This window comes from Dama dama, chromosome 28 (assembly GCF_033118175.1).
Source record: "Dama dama isolate Ldn47 chromosome 28, ASM3311817v1, whole genome shotgun sequence".
NCBI lineage: Eukaryota > Metazoa > Chordata > Mammalia > Artiodactyla > Cervidae > Dama > Dama dama.
In genome coordinates, this window is record NC_083708.1 from 33,444,447 (window position 1) to 33,464,959 (window position 20,513).

At 39.2% G+C, this 20,513-nt stretch overlaps 1 protein-coding gene across 2 annotated transcripts in view; it reads right to left on the reverse strand.

The window, feature by feature from the left end:
* Positions 1-4,606: 4,606 nt before the first annotated feature.
* Positions 4,607-20,513, reverse strand: part of DSE (dermatan sulfate epimerase) — a 76,678-nt gene continuing 60,771 nt past the window's right edge. The window contains exons 3-6 of one of the 2 annotated variants that reach the window (XM_061131977.1): positions 17,563-17,816; positions 13,049-13,288; positions 10,264-10,471; positions 4,607-7,291 (exon numbers count right to left, since the gene is read on the reverse strand). In XM_061131977.1, coding sequence (XP_060987960.1) covers positions 5,530-7,291; positions 10,264-10,471; positions 13,049-13,288; positions 17,563-17,816 — 2,464 coding nt within the window. In that variant the 3' untranslated portion in view covers positions 4,607-5,529. Of the gene's footprint in view, positions 7,292-10,263; positions 10,472-13,048; positions 13,289-17,562; positions 17,817-20,513 lie in introns of those variants that run through there. The other variant, XM_061131978.1, reaches the window with a different exon arrangement.

Below are 20,513 nucleotides of genomic sequence, written 5' to 3' on the forward strand. Positions count from 1 at the left end.
TCCGCTCCCGGGAGGGACTGAGAAGAGGATTGTGGTTTAAAGACACAGCACAACCGAGGGGAGGCACGTACTGAGAATACGTGTCTACTTAGCAAACGCTGAGACTCTAGCCCCTTTCTCCACCTGACTTTGAGAACACAACAGTTAGGCCTGTTAAGTAACTCCCTCCTCCAACCTCTCTCCACTGAACTAACCAGGGAGGAGGTGGGAGACTTTCTAGTTAAAACTTCTGTCCAAGAGAAAACTCGGTAACAGACTTTACAATGGCAACAACAGAAATTGGAAAGTCATGGAGCCCTGCCTTCACAACTCTAAGTTATTTCCAGGATAGATTGTTGGCAAAGTGATCAGTCAAGTGAAGGAGAGAATAAATAATTGTTCAGAAATGGAAGGAGGCAAAACTTTACTCCCCATGCCCCCTTTCTCAGGAATATTTTGAGATATTAATATCTCAAAAAGAGATATTAATAAAGAAAAAGGAAACGTGGGACCCAGGAAACAAAAGATCTGCACAGAAAAGAGGTGCAGAGAATTCTCAGAATCATGGAGAAATATTTGAAGACAACCATCATTCAGGGATGGTCCCAGGAACAAAAAGAACTGCCAGATGACTTAGATGTGATTGAACAGAATAAGATGCATGTTTACATTGGAAAGTCTGGGGATAAAATGATGTTGCTTGACGACTAAGCAGATGGAAGAAAAAAAAAAGAAATCATCATTAACTCTAGAAAAACCAAAGTTGTATATGAAAGGAAGTAAGAACACGGCTAGCCCTTGAGTCATATTTACATAGTTTTAATATATAAGTACTGTCAGGAGAACAAATTCCTCAGAGAGTGGGCCAAAAGTTATGATAGATCTGTGAGAAGAAAGGTGGTGCGTGAAACAAGTGTGAAGTAAGGGGAGATGAGTGAAAGAGCTGAATCCTCTTTTCATTGATAGGAAATTTTAGACTTTAACACAAATAAGGATGTAATGAACCCAACAGCTAAGATGGTCTGAATTTGGTTACTTCCGGGAAGCAGGAATCTAGAGTGAAAAGGGAGAGGGCAGGAGGCTTTTTATTTATTTATTTATTTATTATTAATTTTTTTTCATTTATTTTTATTAGTTGGAGGCTAATTACTTTACAATATTGTAGTGGTTTTTGTCATACATTGACATGAATCAGCCATGCCTTCTAGTGCTATTTTACTTTTCCAATCATGTATGCTTATAACTTACAGAAAACAAAAACAAAAAGAAAATACCCCCAAAAGAAATTGTACAGCCAAGAAGAACAAGAAAGTCATAATGTAACTTCATCGACTTTTATCTTTTGCATGGCAACTACATCTTGCTTAATAGGGTTTGTACCTATTAAAATAATTGATGACTGAAATTTAAATATTTATTGGAATGTATGCATTGGAATGCATAATTTCTCTCAGTCATTTCCCGAAAACGTGTCAGTACTTCACTGATGTTATATAGTGTAAAGTACGTATCTAGCTGAAACATTGCGGGAAAAACAAGTTATCTACGCCAATAAGCTAAATAAGCTGCAGAAACTGAACTCTTCTCAACGTGAACATAAAGAGGAAAAACCATGTGATTTGCCAACAGAAGTGATGTAAGTACAGGAATGAGTAGATAAAACCTCCCTTTGCTTGAGTTTCTTTTCTGCACCTGGAGGCTCAATCAGATTGGTGACTTTAAAAAATGTAAAACGTGAGAGTTGTGAGTTCAGTTTATTGGGGGCAACATGTTTACCGCAGTTAGGGAGACGACCCCCCAGAGAGCTCTGAGAAACTGCTCCCAAGAAGCAGGGGAGATCAGTACCTATGTGATTTTGATGAAGGGGGATACTTGCCATCAAGCACATATTTTTTTAGATTTCTTCTAGTCTCATGAAGCTTAGCTAATCACGAGGAACAGTCATCACCACGAAGGATTTAGTGCTTTTCTAGATATGGGGAGATCTAAAAATTGGGCTCATAAAATCAGCTCCTGAAAATATCTAACTATCTGAAGACCTGTCTTGCCAATTTTTTCAGAGTATGGAGTGCCTCTTTTCTACTCTTCACCCTGAACTCCTTTCAGGGTGTATTGAAAATCAGCAGCTGCAGTAGCACATGATTTAATCCTTGTAGAGGCAGATAAGTAGACAAGCCAATGGCAAGTGCCAATTTGTAGTTGACAAGATCATCTCAAGCTTCTTTTTTAAGCACTGAATTCAGATCTTCATACACATCCCTCGCCCCTTTTATTTCCTGAATTACTCTAAGACACAGATGACCATATGTCCTAATTTTCCTAGAACAGTCTCAGAATCTTGTTTGGTTCTCTTTAACTCTCAGAAGTGCCCAGTTGATCTTGATTTATATTTCTAACGAAAAACATGCATTTACTTTTTATTAATTAACTTAAAAATACAAGCATTTCATAACTTGTTTGCTCTCAAAAACTTGGAGAAATTTCCAATTCTCTTGTGGTGATTTGTGAACTGTCAAAAATTTTTTAAAAGCAGGTTAAGTTGTAATATAAATTTTTCTTCTTAAAAAATTAAACCGTGTGTATGTTAAAACTATTTTCTAGTAACCTTGGAACAGTTGGTACTTCTTAAAAACCATGACTAAAATCTTTGTGGAAGAATTAAATTCAATATTCTAGGTGACATAATAGATTCTAATTATTAAAACAGTTTGAGAATGTCTTCCAGTTGACTTTATTAACAGTTATAACAAGGGTCTCAAAAGACTTCTCTCAGCAAATAGGTCTCATCCATCATTATGGCTGTTAAGAACCTAATCAGTTACCAAGCAGGAAACATGCCTCTTCCACTACACAGACAAGCTCTGTAGGCTCAAGATGCCCGAACTTTCTTTAGGGTGAGGACTCAAAGTCCTGCCAATCCTCTGAACAAAGTTCCCATGTTATCCAGTAAACCTGAAATACTCCTTTCAAAGTGAGCAGTGCTAAAACAGATTCCCTAATTACTCACTCAGTTTCAAGAGAGATTTAACATCACTTGTTTTTCTGGAAGATACAAAGAGTTCCTTAAGTTTTATTCAAATATGCAGTGTCCCTGATATGAAGCATGTAGCATTATAAAGAGCTGTGATCTGTCTTAGCATTTTTTTCTTGCTTCACCACTTAAGTCCCTGACTGTGGAAGTTTCTTTTCAATTAAAATAAACACAAGATCCACTAGAAGGAAAACAAACCCTGTAATTAATTTTGTTTTAAAGATATGCAATTACTGCATTTTTAAAAGTTGCTTTATAAGTGAGCTAATGTATTACACTGGATCATGCTATGGGGACAAATTCACTGCCTGTCCTAACCTAGTGAAAACAAAAGGAAAGCACTTTTCATCTCTATGAGAAAGTATGCCTGAGTTTTTGGGTCTGAGATCAGGTTTGCTTGGTAGCCTCAAAGAGTAATTTACCCTCTTTTTCAAAATTTGCTTTTGATCATTTCAGACAATTCATCCTTTCTGAATGAGAAAGAGTAGAAGAGAGGAATGTCGAATGAGGTTAAGTAAACGGAGAATCTGTCACATAAAGCAAGTTCAAAACCCCGTAACAGCATCCATGCAGGACAAACGGAAGCATTATTCTTTTGAAAACATTATTCTTTCAAACAGTGTGTAATGACATCCTCCCCAGAGATTTCTTCCATGAAAGAAAAAACAAAAAATACTTCCTCAGAAGTCATTCTCTAGATTTCCAGTATGAGGGAAGAAGCACAGTGAAAAGTCAGACTTGGTTTTTTTTTTAGTGTAAGAAGATTCAAAATTAAAACTGAGAAAAGGGGCTCGTAGTTTCTCCATGCTCTTGTTTTGTTACTTATCAGTATTTCCATGAACCAAAAGGACATGTACAAGGAAAAGGTGGTCATTATTACCTTAGATTTGTATCAGCCAATGTATTCTTATTATAAACTTGAGCCAAACATAATCTCTGTTTTCGAGGGAGAAATATAGAAGACTCAAATATGCTAAACGTAAGACAACCCACTCAAGTTCCTTTTAAGGATATCATTTTCTTTTGCTGAAATATCAATCTGTGGAATACATATCCAGCATTCTGTACTGCTATTACCTCCTGAGGACTTACTCAAAATTAGAAAATATTATGTTTTAAAAGTTTGGTACTGGGCTTCCCTGGTGGTCCACTGGTTAAGAATGCCCCTTGCAATGCAGGGGACACTGATTTGATCCCAAGTCTGGGAGGATCCCACATGCTTCGGGGCAACTCAGCCGGTGCCCCACAGCTCCAGACGCCTGAGTGCCCTAGAGTCTGCTCCGAAGCAAGAGAAGCCAACACGAGGAGAAGCCCACACGCGGCAACCAGAGAGGAGTCCTTGCTCTTATTTAATTCGTTAAATAAAATGTTAAAAATCATTTTTAAAGTTTGATATTACCTAAATATCAGAATTTGGCTTTTGTTTAACTGTTTAAAATATGTTTAAACAACAAAAAGGAAAATAAGCAACTTATTTTGCTTATTCCAACTTATGCTTAATTAATGCAAGTTCAAATAAACAGTTTTCTTCAAAGATTTCAAAACTTTTGAATACATGTTGAATGGAATGGAAAAAAGAAAGACACTGCAGAAAAATCACAATTATAATGTTTATTTAGCAAAATAAACTTAAAGAAAGTTTTCTATTAAAAAAACATGAGAATTACATTCAAATTTTAGTTTCCCCATCTTCTTTGGTATTCAAATCAATAGTCAAATATAAAATATTTTATTTTGAAGTTAGTCATTGGATCTGTAACAGTTTTCCATAGAAGGAAAATACGAAATTAAGTTACCTGTAATTGTTTTACTTATTGAACAACCAATGGATGTGTAAAAGCAGTCAATTATGTGTATGCAGAAACCAACATCATCAAGGAAATGTTCATTCACTAATATATGTTTTCTGCTGGAGCTATATCTCAAGTTTTTAACAACCTTCTGCCATCATTTTACCATGTTATCTGAACAGTCACCCAATATGCAGACACTGTTATTCACATGAATTTTTCTCCAAGGAAGTTGACACCATCATAACCAGGACTTACCGACATTTATTTTCAACATGATCACAACATTAAAAAACTCTGTATTTTTCAAAATTGTGTGCCTCAGTCTTTCCATAAAATAGTATCTGGAGAGTGCTAATAGCATTAAATTAATATTAATAAAATCCAATTCTATCTAAGTCTCTTTCTCTTAAGAAGAAACAGTACTTAAAACCAGACTTTTTGTTCTTTTAAGAGTAGTATTATATGGATTCCTAAATCAGCCAACCAAACATTTCCAGAAACACCGTGTGACAACCAAGCTACCCTTATTCCTAATTCTTTGCCTCGATGCATACTGAGTTCTCCATGTCCCTGATTTCTTGTGTGGAAGTACTTTCCCCTTAATTTTTTAAAAAGAATCTGAAAAAAAAAAATCCAGTAATAAACTAGGGTAATGAATTTTTCTTTCCTTTTTTTTTTGCATAGACTTGTGACCACAAAACAATCAAGCCACTTAGAGTTTCGATACTAACACTGTGATTGGGAACAAGAAGAATACAACCATAATAAAATACAGCTATCTATTAGAAGGACTGCATAGAGACATCTTTGGCCATGAAGACTCTGGGCCCTCTGGAAATAAGTCAGTTGCATTGCCAACATGACAAAGAAAATAGCAATGTTGAGGATCAGAAACAGCCTGGTGTACGAGGCGGACAGCGCCGGGGCTCTGCTGTGAGTCGTCGTCACCATCCGAGCCTGGCCAAACCGGCCATTCATCACATCGCCGTTTCTGTGTTTCTCGTATGTTATGTCTGCAAAATCTAAAAGGTCTTTCATTTCTTCATCTTCATCTACGGGCAGTTCTTTCTGGGCTAAGATCTGAGCTTTCTGTCGAACCTTTCTTTCATTGACTTCAATCTGTGCAAAAATATCAGGGACGGCATCCACAAATTTATAGCGCTTGCCTCCCCTTCGGTTCTTCTTGGACTTGCTCTGTTGCTGCTGCTGCTGCTGCGATATGGCAAAAATCCTGTCAATGGCCTCCTCGGTCTGTCTCTTATCTGAAAATCTCAGCAGGCGCTCGGCAGTCTTCCTAAAGCTGGCTGTGTTCCGGACGCGGGACAGGATCTGCTTCTCTAGCAGCTGGAACACGGGCTTAAAATGCTGCAGGTTCTGTTCCACCAGAGCAGCGTAGTCCTTCACCTCCGGGACAACGCTGTTCCTGATGGCTGAACTCCGGTCAAACAGGATTTTCTGCCGGTCAGCAATGACCTGCGCAAAGGCAGACTGCCCTGAGGTCTCTCCTGTCCACAGGTAAGTGGCGTAGGCATGCTCGCTGGTGGCCACGAACACATCCAGTTGCTGAGCATCTCCGTGGATGCTGAAGCTCTGAACATCGACGGATGGCCCTATGAAGAGGTAAGCTGCCCTGGTGACGGGACTTCGGAGGTGCGTGGTAACATTCACGTAGTTCGTCCCGTTGTAGGGATAGCCGCGAGGATATGTCACTGAAGCAAAGGTTCCTTTCTCACTATAGCCAGTATCATCCATCCAGTACATTTTATAGAGGCCATCTCGCTGTCTGATGAGAGCCCCATGGACCCCGTCTACCACCGTCTCCTCGAAAGGAAAATCCACATTGTGGAAGAAGCTTGCTGCCCTCTCCAACGGGCTGTCCTCTCCCAGGTGTATCTGATCCACAAGGAGGAGAAGCTGCGGGTGCAGGAGGATCAGATTTCTCTGAACATTCCTCAGGTGAAGCTGGGGGTTGTAAGCGCCCACACCCTCTCCTCGGATGAAAACCACCCCATTTTTCTCCGCTGCAGCAACCACTCTCCCCTGACAGCTAGCTGCCGGGTCATGCTTATATTTAGACCATTTTGATGAGCAGTCTTCTGTGACCTGGCCCTCCCAGGGAGAAAAGCAGCTCTTGGAGGCAGCTGGGGAAAACATCAAAACGTTGTTGAAGAAGGTGTACTTTGGTCCGTAGAGAGCCTCAGTAATGAAAGGCACACCGTTGGGAGCGAAGGTAAATGAGTTTTGATCAGGATGTTCATGCCCTGCGTTAAAATTCCTCCAGCCTTTGATCCAGTCTTTGTATTTGTTTCTGTGGACAATGTCATATATTGCACGTCCCCCAAGTTTTCCTGACTTGAAGGAAAGGAAAGATCTATTGATTTCTGCAGGCAGCGCACTTCCGTAAGTCACAACGCCCCAGTCTTCAAAATAATGCAATGTCGGGGTGCCGAAATCTGGAGGGGGAACAGATTTCAAGCTGGCATCGTACCTGAAAGAATTAATTTTTAAAAACTACATGATTTTCTGATAGAAGTGAAAGGACATATCAGAACAGTGATGCCACGTGGCAATGTGGCTAGAGGAAACAACACACAAATGCCACCCAGAGCCCTGGCGGTGTGACTGCATCATGGACTTTTCTGAAAACACCCATGCAGTCTTCAGGAGAAGAGGAATGTCCTTGGTGAATGGGAGACGAGTATACCTTGACATCTGTGAAGGGTGTGAGGCTGAAATGACTGCTGCTGATCATCTCTACGTGGACCTTCCTCACCTAACGATTTCAGAACTGCCACCCAAATGAGACTGGGGCTCACAGAATGAAGCAGCTCACTCAAACCTCTAGTTGAGGTGTTCCTATTCAAGGAAACCACACACTAAGATTTAGACTCTAGGGACTTCCCTGGTGGTCCAGTCGTTAAGACCTCACCTTTCTATGCAGGGGGTTCAGGTTCAGTCCCTGGTTGGAGAGCAAAGATCCCATATGACTCGTGGACAAGAAAGCAAAACATAAAACAGAAGCCATACTGTAACAAATTCAATAAACACTTTAAAAATGGGCCACATCAAAAAAAAAAATCTTTAAAAAAATATTTAGACTCTAGCAATCCTTGAGTGGGCTTCTCTGGTAGCTCAGCTGGTAAAAGAATTCGCCTGCAATGCAGGAGACCCCAGTTCGAATCCTGGGTTGGGATGATCCCCCAGAGAAGGGATAGGCTACCCACTCCGCTATTCTTGGGCTTCCATGGTGGCTCAGTCGGTAAAGAATCTGCCTGCAATGTGGGAGACCTGGGTTTGATCCCTGGGTTGGGAAGACCTGCTGGATGGAGGAGGGCATGGCAACCCACTCCAGTATTGTTCCCTGGAGAGTCCCCATTGACAGAGGAGCCTGGCGTGTTGCAGTCCAGGGAGTCACAGCATGGAACATGACTGAGTGGCTAAGCATAGCACAGCACAATCACTTAGTGATAAGCAAGTATTGTTTTGCAAACAACTGAAATTCAAATTTGGTACTTTCCTCCCCTCTAAAAAAAATAAATTCAAATACAGTCGAATCTCACATATTAGATAAAATTTACTGCCAATGCAATACCTAAGAATATAAATGCATGAAATTCAGAAAACAATCTAATAGTGGGGGGGATTTATGATTGTTCCTCCCATTGTTCAGCCCAGACAAAAATCCAAAGGTTTTGTTTTGTTTTAATCTACATGCTTTTTTAATAATAAATTTCTTACCTTAATTTATGATACAGGTTTATTATCAAAGACAATAATTAACATTACTTAATTAACCCATGATTAAGAACACAGATCTTGATTCAGAACGGCTGTAAAAATAATAATGAAGATGACTTTTTGCTTTTGGTGACTTCAGACAACAGCCTTGACAGGTTCATATATGATCTGCTGCTCAAGGGACTAAAGGCAGACCTGTGCTAGCTCTTAGACAGGTCTCAAAAGTGAATCGGTCAGCTGTGGTAGAGTTCGGCTTATTGATACTTGGTTTGGGCTGTTCTGTCTATTGTTCTGGAGTTTGTTCCAGGACATCAAAAATCTCTACTTTGAGTAGAGGGTTGGCTCAATTATCGCAATTTAACAAATCCAGATATAAGCAAACTGGTCATCCTTCTCTCAGGCTTTGGTCATTTTTTCAGGTATTTACCATTTATTTCTCTCTCTTTTTTTTTCTTGGCCACACGACATGCGGGATCTTAGTTCCCCGATCACTAAGACCACCAGGGAAATCCCTCAGTCAGTTTTCATATTCCCACAAAGGCACATTCTGAACCAAGTTAGACTTACCATTAATCTGACTCCTGCTGCTACTGCTGCTGCTAAGTCGCTTCAGTCGTGTCTGACCCTGTGCGACCCCATAGACGGCAGCCCACCAGGCTCCCCCATCCCTGGGATTCTCCAGGCAAGAACACTGGAGTGGGTTGCCGTTTCCTTCTCCAATGCATGAAAGTGAAAAGGGAAAGTGAAGTCGCTCAGTCATGTCCGACTCCTAGCGACCCCATGGACTGCAGCCTACCAGGCTCCTCTGTCCATGGGATTTTCCAGGCAAGAGTACTGGAATCTGACTCCGAGAAGCAACTTTATAAAATGGGTAAGTGAAGACACTATTAAGTAATTACTTCATAACCCTAAATGGAGTCAGGAAGGTCTACATATTAATATATGTAGTTCATCTGTGAAGACTGTTTTTAAAAATATGGTTAAACTAAGACAGTTATAACTCTACTAACATTTTTCTTCCTCTTGTTTGATTTTTTTTTTTTTTAATGAAAAGAAGCAATCAAACCATGCAAGCTTTGGAGTTGAATGCAAATTTCAATAGCTTGAAAAGACATCAGGGATTAATAATTAACCAATTCTCTGTAACTTTTATTTTAACTTTAATTTATTGGATGCCAACAATGTATTTGGCAGTACTTTAAAAAAGGAGACCCTGGCTGCTCTTTCTAGGCTTAAAAGATTAAGGCAAAAAAAATTACATGGTTCTTTTATTATCAAAGTAAAACTGTCAAATACTGTCAAACACTCTTAAATAGTTTTGAAAATTTAGGAACAGCTTTGCTATTAGAAGATTATAATGCTCCATTTACCAAAACAAAACATTTTACTACCTTTTTTTTCCTTCGGTGTGACTATCAGAAAAACTAGGTCTAAATTTTGTGGGTTTTCTCTTTAGATGATTTCAAAACATGCATATCTATGAAACAGTGTGAGCCAAGGATATTTCTAACGCAAGAAAAGCAAAAACAGCAAACAGTAATTAGATCTTAAATGGGAGGAAATGTTTCTAACAGAGTCTCAAAACTGCAATATGAACTGAACAGAAGCTGCGAGTGCGTAGATGGCATGGAGAGATGAGTTTTTCTTTTTTAAAGCAAAAAAATTTAACACAGGGTGCCCCTGGGTACAGTTTCTCTTTCAAGCCAGCACAATATAACATACCAGAGAAATTCCGTGTGAAGAGTACACCAGCGTTGCCCTTTGGACGGCGTCCCCGGACCTTCCACCACGCGGTTCCTTCTGATTTGGTCAGCCAACCAGTTGCCACTGCCGTTACGCATGACAAATTTATCCAGGAACACTAATTGGCTTTCTGGACCATAAAACCAGTTGTAATTTGAGTCTGCAATAGCCACAGTTCTTTGAAACCCTGAGGAAAGACGTTTGAGAGAACTAAGATAAATTTAAAAACTACATACTTCCATAAAACCCCAAACAATGATTCTGAATCCTGGTTACAAATTGGAATCAATTGTCTTCTAGGATAAAAATAAGAAAGAGAACCATGATCCCTTTGCTCTACCCCAATTAATCAGAATCCTTCCAAAGGTCTTCCACAAAGCTTGTGGGTAAGTTTGTTACATGGCAACGTGTCATTGGTAATGGAATGCTTACGTGTGTTGCTCAGCTTCCTCATTTTCCAGTGTTCATGCCATATACAATTATACTTGCATGGATACATGGGCTATCTATCTCTTGTGCATGGTGAGTCCCTGAACCTGGAATGGGCACTAGCTTTTCCACCAACACATCCCACATCCCAGGCCAAGATAATAACATAAAGTGCTTCAGTTTGGCATTCAATACAGTAGAAGTAGAGAAGACTCTTGAGAGTCTCTTGGACTGCAAGGAGATCAAACCAGCTGATAATCCTAAAGGAAATCAACCCTGAATATTCACTGGAAGGACTGCTGTTGAAGCTGAAACTCCAATACTTTGGCCACCTGATGCCAAGAGCTGACTCATTGGAAAAGACCAGGATGCTGGGAAAGATTGAGGGCAGGAGGAGAAGATGGTGGCAGAGGATGACAAGGTTGGATGGCATCACCGACTCAATGGACATGAACCTGAGCAAACTCCAGGAGATAATGAAGGACAGGGAGTCCTGGCTTGCTGCAGTCCATGGAGTCGCAAAGAGTCAGACATGACTTAGCGAATGAACAACAGTAGAAATTAGAAGGTTTAGGGGAGAAACTGAGTATCTGTAGGAAGAAAACAAAACCATTCCCAGAGAAGATCCTGCCCACATGTACTATCAGAAGTTGAAGAAAAGAGAAAAAAATGCAAAGATCATACTGGAATAGGTCAGAAAAACAGAAGCAGGTAAGAACAGATATACTCCATGCATCCTTGAAAAAGAATAATGGGAGAAAACTCTGCTTCAGACAGGAATGATTGTTACTGGAATAGATAGTGTAGAGGAAAAAAACCGTTGTTGAGAACAGATTGACTTAACACAGAATCCCTTCTAAAAATGCCTGCATGGTCGTATTTATATAATTTACAGCTAATGTTTTTGCTCCTGCCAATTTAGTAAATGTTTGTCCAAGTAAATCTTAGTATAAATTGTGACTTTCTGAATCTCCTGCTAATCTGTGATTATCTTAAAAGCAGATGGTATGTCTTATCACTCTTTGAATCCCTTGCCTATGATAGTGCCTGGCACATCAACGTTCAATAAAGGTCCTTTCACTAACCAAAACAAACACATGGATTCTCCACTTAAAGGTGATTATATTGTCTTTTCCACCTTAGGAAGTAGCCATATACACAGTTCACAGCAAGTCAAAGCCCCAGTGTGGCGGATTATTAGATTTCAGATCAAATTACAAAGCTTTGAGGCTTCTTAAAAGCACTTGCTTTAGATGGCCTGTGTTTACCAAGATAAACATAGAAACAAGAGGCCTCTCTTGAATGTCCAAGGATAAGCAATAAAACAATAGAGTTCTGAATGTGAGTCTAAACCAAATCATAACATGGTTCTTCTGGGGGCTCTGTAGTATTTTTTTGATAACTAATGCAATAATAGAGGTTCTATCCAATCCATGTGTATATATCCAGAGCATAAAGATTTAAAACCTGGATTGTTTGCTGTAGGTCTAGAATCACTCAACTAAAAATTGCATTTCACTGGGGAAAAATCCATCCTGATGAAAATTTACTCCTGTTTAGAAGTACGCAGAGTTATAGTCTGTCCTAGAAATGAATTTAGTGAGAATAAAAGGCTTCTCTCTTAAAAGCCAGTTCTCTTAAAATGCTTACTTAAAAGCTTACTACATAACAACAAGAATTCAGAAGTTTCATAGAAATTCATTTTTTGGTTAGCTTTCTATATTTTATACCATTTATTTCAATATGGACTATTGCCCACCAGGCTCCTCTGTCCATGGAATTCTCCAGGCAAGAATACTGGAGTGGATAGCTATTCTTTTCTCCAGGGGATCTTCCTGACCCAGGGATCAAACCCAAAAATATTTAAAGAGAATACTAAACCTCCAAGTGTAATCCCTCTTTTGAATCATGTCTGTATAGTTTAGAAGAAAAAAATTTAAAACTAAAAAAAAATACATAAATAGGATTAATTAGGATTTACACATAGAGGAAAATAACCTGTAACCATAAATATTTATATTTTCAGATTCATGAAGAAGAATTTGTATATGTACCCAAGTTTGTATACACACAAAAATAAAAGTACTGTGGGACTACAAATTATATTTGATCTGTTATACTCTACGTTTTATAATATTTAAATCACAAATCCTCACACTAATGTCCAGAATATTCTTGGCTATATACAACTCTTAAATTCTTCAATTAAAAAAAAATAATCCCTTTAACCTCAATATGGCTCAAATCCCACATTTCTTAATCTAGCCCATCTTCATAATCAGAAAAAATGATAATAGTTTAATGTTTTTTTTTCACTTCTAAGTCTTCACTGTACCTGGCAGAATGGTTCTATACATAAATGCAAAGTGTTGTTTAAGCCATGGGTGGCCAAAGTGGTTGATGTCAAAGTGCCTTTGAACAAGAAACATATACTGGAAGAGTGATCTAGTGGTGTAGCTGCCATATGCAACTCCTTCATAGAGGGAGCCATCTGTCACCTCTCGGAGCAAGACCAGAGACTTCTCCATGATGGTCAGAACTTGTTTGGTCCATAAGTAAGCTTCCTGAAGGTACCCTAAAGGATGCAAACACATGAAAACAATGACTAAGGATGTAAGAAAGCAGAAACAAAAATGTGGCCAAATTAAACCCTTAGTTATCTGACTACTTTATACTGCAATTGCGCTTTGTAAAACTCTCACTTATCAACGTTATAAACAGCATCTTGCTAATCCAGGTCATTTATTAATTAAAGGTAAACCTTTAAATAAGTATCAGTAATTTAATAATCTTTAATAAATTAAAATCACACCACATCTGAGGTTACAAATTGACATACTTCATGCCTGCAAGAAAAGATCTGTATATTGAGACTTTCATTCAATTTGTCTAAAATACACCAACTGACAATATTTTTGAAGTTTTCCACTTCACAACAACTGTTACCATTATTTTACAAAATCTGTAATAAGCTGCAAATACTATAAATACTAAATGAACAGTCTCCCACTTATCCTGTTCTTAGAAGACAGTATCTTGTCTTTTATGTGATTTTAGATGTCACAGCATCAGACAAGGCAGCACAGTGGAGTGGAGAGACCATTGGAGTGGGGATCTAAAGGTGACAAAGATCAACTGGGAGTCCCAAGTCTGCCAAAAATGAGCTACATGATTTTGTTCAAGTACTTCTTCACCTGCCACCGTTTTCATTTTCCCCAACTGAGAATTAAAGGTCTAAAATATTTTATAAAATCCTTTTGACTCAGAAATGCTATTTTTCTATCATTTTTGTGAAACCAGCATTTAGGCAACAATAACAATTCCTCACATTTTGTAGCATTTGGAAGTTACATAGCACCAAACATAACCTTACTTAATCCTTTTAACAACTCAATTATGCACGATTTTTCCAAAATTACAGAAAGGTTGACTTGTCCTCTGGCACATGACTAAAAGTGAATAGAGCTTTGATCTGAACTTACATCTTTAAAGTTTGTTTTGTTTGCTTGTATTTAAAATACACAACCCCTAAGGATCAAATTAAGCTCCCAGTCTCCTAATGTGAGTAGACTTTTGTTATTTCTTCCCCATAGACATGTGCATGGTCATCCATGCTGAACCCTCTACCTTGGCCTACTAGATGTGCTGGGCATGGTACCAGCAGGCCCAGGTACCAGCAGATGTGTCCCAGCCTAAAGCCAAGGTCCCAGCCTAAGTAAGTCCCAGATCTCATCTCATGGGGGCAGCACCATTCTCAGGCTCTGCTGGGCACTGGCCCCTTCTCCCAGCCAGCTCCACACCTGACCTACCAGCCTTCCAGATAGGTTTTAATTTCCATTTTCCAATTATTAGGGTTTAAATCCCAATCATCTTCATCTTTTCCTCATCTGTATCTTCCATCTCCAGCCAGACACCAATGGAACTGATGTTTAAAATCAGGACTGCTATTTCACTGCTCCTCATATATTTCATTACCTGATTTTCCTTATTTTTCCCTTCTAAAAAACTCTATCCAGGAGAGATGAGGTAATGGCTACTTTTGTAAACTTCAAATCTATCCATACAAGGTACAAATATTGTTATTACTAATGTTCTGCCCTGTGTTTTTCCTATCACCCATATATCTTGCCTGGATTTCTCCTTATTTTCACTTATCCATATCCTATCTACCCTTCAAAGTTCTATGAACCATCTCAAACTCATCTAAAGAAATTGTTCTCCTGAATGCAAACTTAATACACTCATTTGATACTTAATCATAACTTCATGATACTCTTTATCTCATTCCCTGGTCTTATTGCAAGTATGGTGTAATCATTTAAACATTTCATTTCTGTCTTCTTTCCAGTTGATTTGTAAACTGAATACATGTGATCCTGTGGGCCCTCTGTACCAAGCCTCAGACTGGGTTAGCAGAACAGAAAGTGAAGGTGTTAGTTCATTTCAGTTGTGTCCGACTCTTTGTTACCCCATGGACTATAGCCCACCAGACTCTTCTATCTGTGGAATTCCCAAGGCAAGAACAGTGGAGCGGGTAGCCACTCCCTTCTCCAGATCTCCACCCAGGGATTGAACCCAGGTCTCCTGCACTGCAGGTGGATCCCTTACCAAGGGAGCCACAAAATCCTAATTCTCCCGCCGCTGAGATGTCACGTGAATTCAGTGGGAGCCACGCCTGACAAAGCTACCGCAGTCAGGATCTACAAGGCTGCTCCGAGCACATGGAATGATCAGTGCAGTGTGGCCAAGGCAGCTCCTAGAGTGAGAGTGAGGCAGCTGAGAAAGCCAGGGCTGTAAGCCTGATGACTTAACAGAGAGGTGAAGGACCAGGGCTTCCACTCCTTTTTCTGTTTCCTCTTCTCATCACTGTGGGCGCTGCTTGTGGAAAAGCCCTGGAAGACTGCATCCCAGAGCAAACCTTATGACTTTGCTCAGAAAACAAATCCATGTGAAAACTCTTGCCAAGGCCAAATACAAATTGTAATCCAATTCGAGCCAGTATGTTAGGTGCCTGTTTATTATCTGGAACAATTTTATCTATTGTGGAGAATGAAGAAATAAGTTCTATTCCTGCTGGTAAAGAACTAAAAATTTATCTAAGGGAATTAAACTGTACTAGACTAAAATCCAAGGCCCTGGGCTATCATCCAGCTCACTCTAGGGTTCTTTCCACCAATTCATGATGCTATCTTTCCACAGGCCTGAGGATTTATAAATGGTCTGATGGTAGGTGTTCATGTGGTTTACTTTTTGACTTTTAAAATTTGGTTTGTATGCGAGAGAGTGGCAAAAATTTACACTCTTAATCAAGCTTTCCTTAAGTTACTATAAGTTGAATTTTTATTTTCAGAAAGGCAACAAAATATAGTGGAAAGACAATGAAATTTGAATTTGGCTAGAATTGGATCCAAAACCCAGCTACCTTATATAGTTGATGTGAGAAATAAAATATGGGCAAGGATTAGCACATGCCATATGCTCAATTAATTTTAATTTCCTTTCCTCTAAGACCTAATTAAAAGTGATGGTTGATATGACAAGGGAGAAACTTAGGCTTGGGTAAAATCTGATGCTGGATAATCTACAAAATGCTTACTAAGTCTTATAGGGAAAATAATCAAGAGTTAAACTCTTTTATTTAAAAATTTTTATTTTTTTATTTTTTTTGAAGTTTGTAATGTGTTCTTTTTTTTAAATTTTTTTTCTTTCTTTCTTTCTTTTTTTTTTAATTAGTTGGAGGCTAATTACTTCACAACATTTCAGTGGGTTTTGTCATACATTGACATTAATCAGCCATAGAGTTACACGTATTCCCCATCCCGGTCCCCCCTCCCACCTCCCTCTCCACCCGATTCCTCTGGAAATTTTTTTTTATTTTTTGAGTTAAACTCTTTTGGATTTCCCAGTTATTTTCCCAGAATATTTAATATTCTAATAATTCACTGTGAACCAAGGGTCATTTTTCTTAAACACAACCTTATTTAGTTATTTAAAGATATCTCTTAACAGGAGTTGTAATTAAGTCAGAATTACAAGAATAAAGAAAATGTGATGGCAGAAACCAACACAATTACTATAAAGCAATTATTCTTCAATTAAAAATAAATAAATTTAATTATAAAAAAAGAAAATGTGATATTAGCTATTATACAATACAATAAGGCAAAGCAGCTAAATGGTCCATAAAAGTCAACTGTAAACTTGACCTGAATGATCTAGATTAACTGATTTTATTTTTAAAGATTTTTTTTGATGTGGACCATTTTTAAAGTCTTTATTGAACCTGTTACAATACTGCTTCTGTTTTATATTTGGTTTTTGGCCAGGAGATGTGTGGGATCTTACCTCCTCAACTAGGGATTGAACCAGGATGCCCTGCATTGGAAGGCAAAGTCTGAACCACTGGACCACCAGGTAGTCCTTAGATAGATTCTTTTAAAGTCTTTAGAGGGGAAAAAAGTAGCAATATATTGAAACACAACCTCTGTGTGAGGAATATTCAGTTCAAATAATGAACCACCTGTTCAGCTTTTATAAACTCTATCCAGGCTGATTGCCTTCACTGTCAAAAATTGGAAAAAGGAATATTCACCACTGATCCTGTGTGTAAGGATATGACTTAGGACAATAAAAGAGCATACTAAAATAACAAGCAGGCTAATGTAACAAGCAGAAATGAGGAAGGAGAGGTCTCTCAACTCTCCAAGAGGTGCCAGAGGTATTGTCATGGCTTGGGCTTAGTTAGGAGCGATGCATGAACGTGTACTTAGACTAGTTATAGAAATGTTTGGTTCACATTGTGGGAACTGCAACTGATGTCAGCTCAAGGCATTCCTCAGCTGTACACACCTTGATTCATCAGAACCAGGCTTCCTGTGAGCAAGGCCATGCAGTTGGTGGGCTGATGATTGTGCAGGTATTGAAATCCCCATCCTCTCCTGTACGAAGTCTCATACATATACCCCGAGGCATTGGCAATCACTTCAAGAAACTTCTCCTGCTGTGTCTTGCTCAGGTAGTTGTACAAGAAGTCATAGGCAGTGGCAAAACCAACCAGGGAGTGAGCAAGTGGGACTTCATCCCAAGGAGCATCTTTCACCAACCTATAAAAGAAAAGAGACCATGCAAATGAGGGCCACATGGCTCAGAGCTCTCATAACACTTTTCAAGTATCTACTTCTCAGAACAACAACAAAGGACACAAGTGAAGGTGCAGTCCAGGTTTAATGACATAAAAAATAGATTTCCTTCCACATAAGACACAAGCATAAAAGATTGTCTAATGTGAAAATTACAGACTTAACATTTTCTCTTTCCAGCTTCTGGTAACATTAAAATGCTCATTTTTAAGTTTTTTTTTTTATACTGTTGATGAGAGATAGAAGAGTATATTTATATTCTCGAGGGATTGAAAGTACGTAATATGCAGTGACAGAGCAAAATTCTCTGGACTAACGCATTAACTAGTGCTGGCCCTCCCCTTTCTACCTGCAGTAGGGTTCTTGGCTCTGTTCTACGACTGTCATGCTAAACAGTTTAGCTAAAACATGCTAAAAGCGTATAAATATCCCATCTTATTTCCCATAGGCTGATCCAGGTGAAGGTGCCGTGGTATATAGTCTAGGTCCTCTCAATCTAGGCAGAGGCACTTGGTCAACATTCATGATGAGGAGAGTGGCTAAAAAGCTGGTGTAAGTGAGTAAAGCGAGCCGATTCCAACTCAGATTTCTGCATCTCATTTTTTCTCAGAGTGAACTGCACTGATTTCAAGGATCTTCAAGTACTTTTTTAAGGAAGTCTAAAAGCTAATCCGTGAAGTACTAAACTGTCCTTTTCTAGGAAGCTACATGTCTGCTTGACTTGCTATGTAATTCTGCAATATTGGGTTGGCAAAAAAAAAACCCGAACGAGCTTTTTTGGCCAACCTAATACGTTAATAGTGTGTGGCCTGCAGGAAACAGGAAGCTAAAAAGGATCTTTCGCAATCACAGTTCTATGGAATTATCCAGAAAACCCTCCCTATCTGTTCAGGATGTATTTGAGTAATCTCTCAAAGAGGGAAACAAATGAAGGGTGTACTGTACTTTTGGGAGGTGGAAGACAGCTCTCAATTAGGGATTAAACAAAAGCTTAACATTTCTATGCCAGAGCCTCTTTTTGGCAAACTAGTGACGCCTCAGCCTCTTTCTCAATGTGTTTTAAAACTCATAACACATAATACATAGGGGTACCGGGAAATGTATTATTTTGAAACACAATTATCAGTACAGATATTTTTTAAAACTGTGATATATGTGCTTCTTTATTATGATATTAAAATTCAAGATTTAATGGCTAGGATAGTAACTAGGGTAATTTGTAAGTAGTGATGAATATACATAATATTTTGAGATGTATACAATAAGTGTATGTGATATGAAAATATCTGTGACAAAGACACAGGTTCTCCTCAGATTACTATAGTTGGTTATCTAGATACATGACTTAGAAGAGATGCTAAAATTTCAGGTACAGTGAAAATTTAGATGTAATATTTCTCTCATACAAACCCCACAGACACAGATTAAGAAAACTTAAGTTCTGAGAAACTACTTCTTCTAGACTGTGTTTCTCCTTCAGGAGTTTATATTGGGTTGACCAATAGGATCATTTCCATTTCCATAATGGAAAACTCCAGACAAATCTTTCAGCCAATCCAATACTAAAGACTTGATAGTCTCAGTGAGGCCTTCTCTGCCCAGAAGTTCAGAACTTCTGTCAGAAGTTCAGTGTTACTCCTCAACCCACAGCATTTCATTCACCTTCTTCATTTCTCTGTCCTCCTGGCATTTAAGTATGTCTGTGTCTATGTGTGGGCTTCTCGGGCGGAGCAGTGGTAAAGAACGCACCTGTCAACGCAGGAGAAGCCAGAGACGTAGGTTTGATCCCTGGATTGGGACAATCTCTTGGAGAAGGAAATGGCAACCCACTCCAGTACTCTTGCCTGGAAAATTCTATAGACAGAGGAGCCTGGCAGGCTATGGTCCATGGGGTCACAAGGAGCTGGACACGACTGAGCAAGTAACATACACTAGACATGTGTGTGCTCAGTCAAGTCCAACTCTTTGTGACCCTCATGGACTGTAGACTGCCAGGCTCCTCTGTCCATGGAATTCTTCAGCAAGAATACTGGAGTGGGTTGCCATTTTCTTTGTTAGGGGATCTTCTCAACCCAGGGATTGAACCCAGGTCTCCCGCGTTACAGGCAGATTCCCTATTGTCTGAGCCACCAGGGAAAGCCCAGGTTTATGTGTATATATCCTCTACCAGAATTGAAGTTCTAAAAGGCAGGGTTATCTTTTCTCCTCTGCTGTAGTTACTGTTGGATCCTCAATCCCGTAACAGTGACTGGCACACAGGAGACTTTCAATAAATCTTTTGGGGAAGAAAGAAAAAAATGAAGGAACAAGCCTGCAGGCCACACTGTTGACAGTGAATATGTGATGATTAAGAAATCAGCAGTTTGGAAGAATCACTTGGTATTTAACAATAATCTCAGTGTTTGGTTAGCTGTGCTAATGATACAGCCTGGTGCTAAAATGACTAAAGTTGATGAGCTTCTTACCCAGTTGGCCACGGACTAAGCCACCCTGCCAGTCAGCTTGCCAGTCTGTGTAGTGGTTGTAAACACACTGTGAGGAGGGTGAATTAATTCCCTGTTTCTAGGAAAGAAAACAACTCACACTGCAAGCTCACTGCCAGGGAGTCAGAAACAGTCCTCACTGATTCATGGTGGCCGCGGAGCCAGACAGAGACTCCAA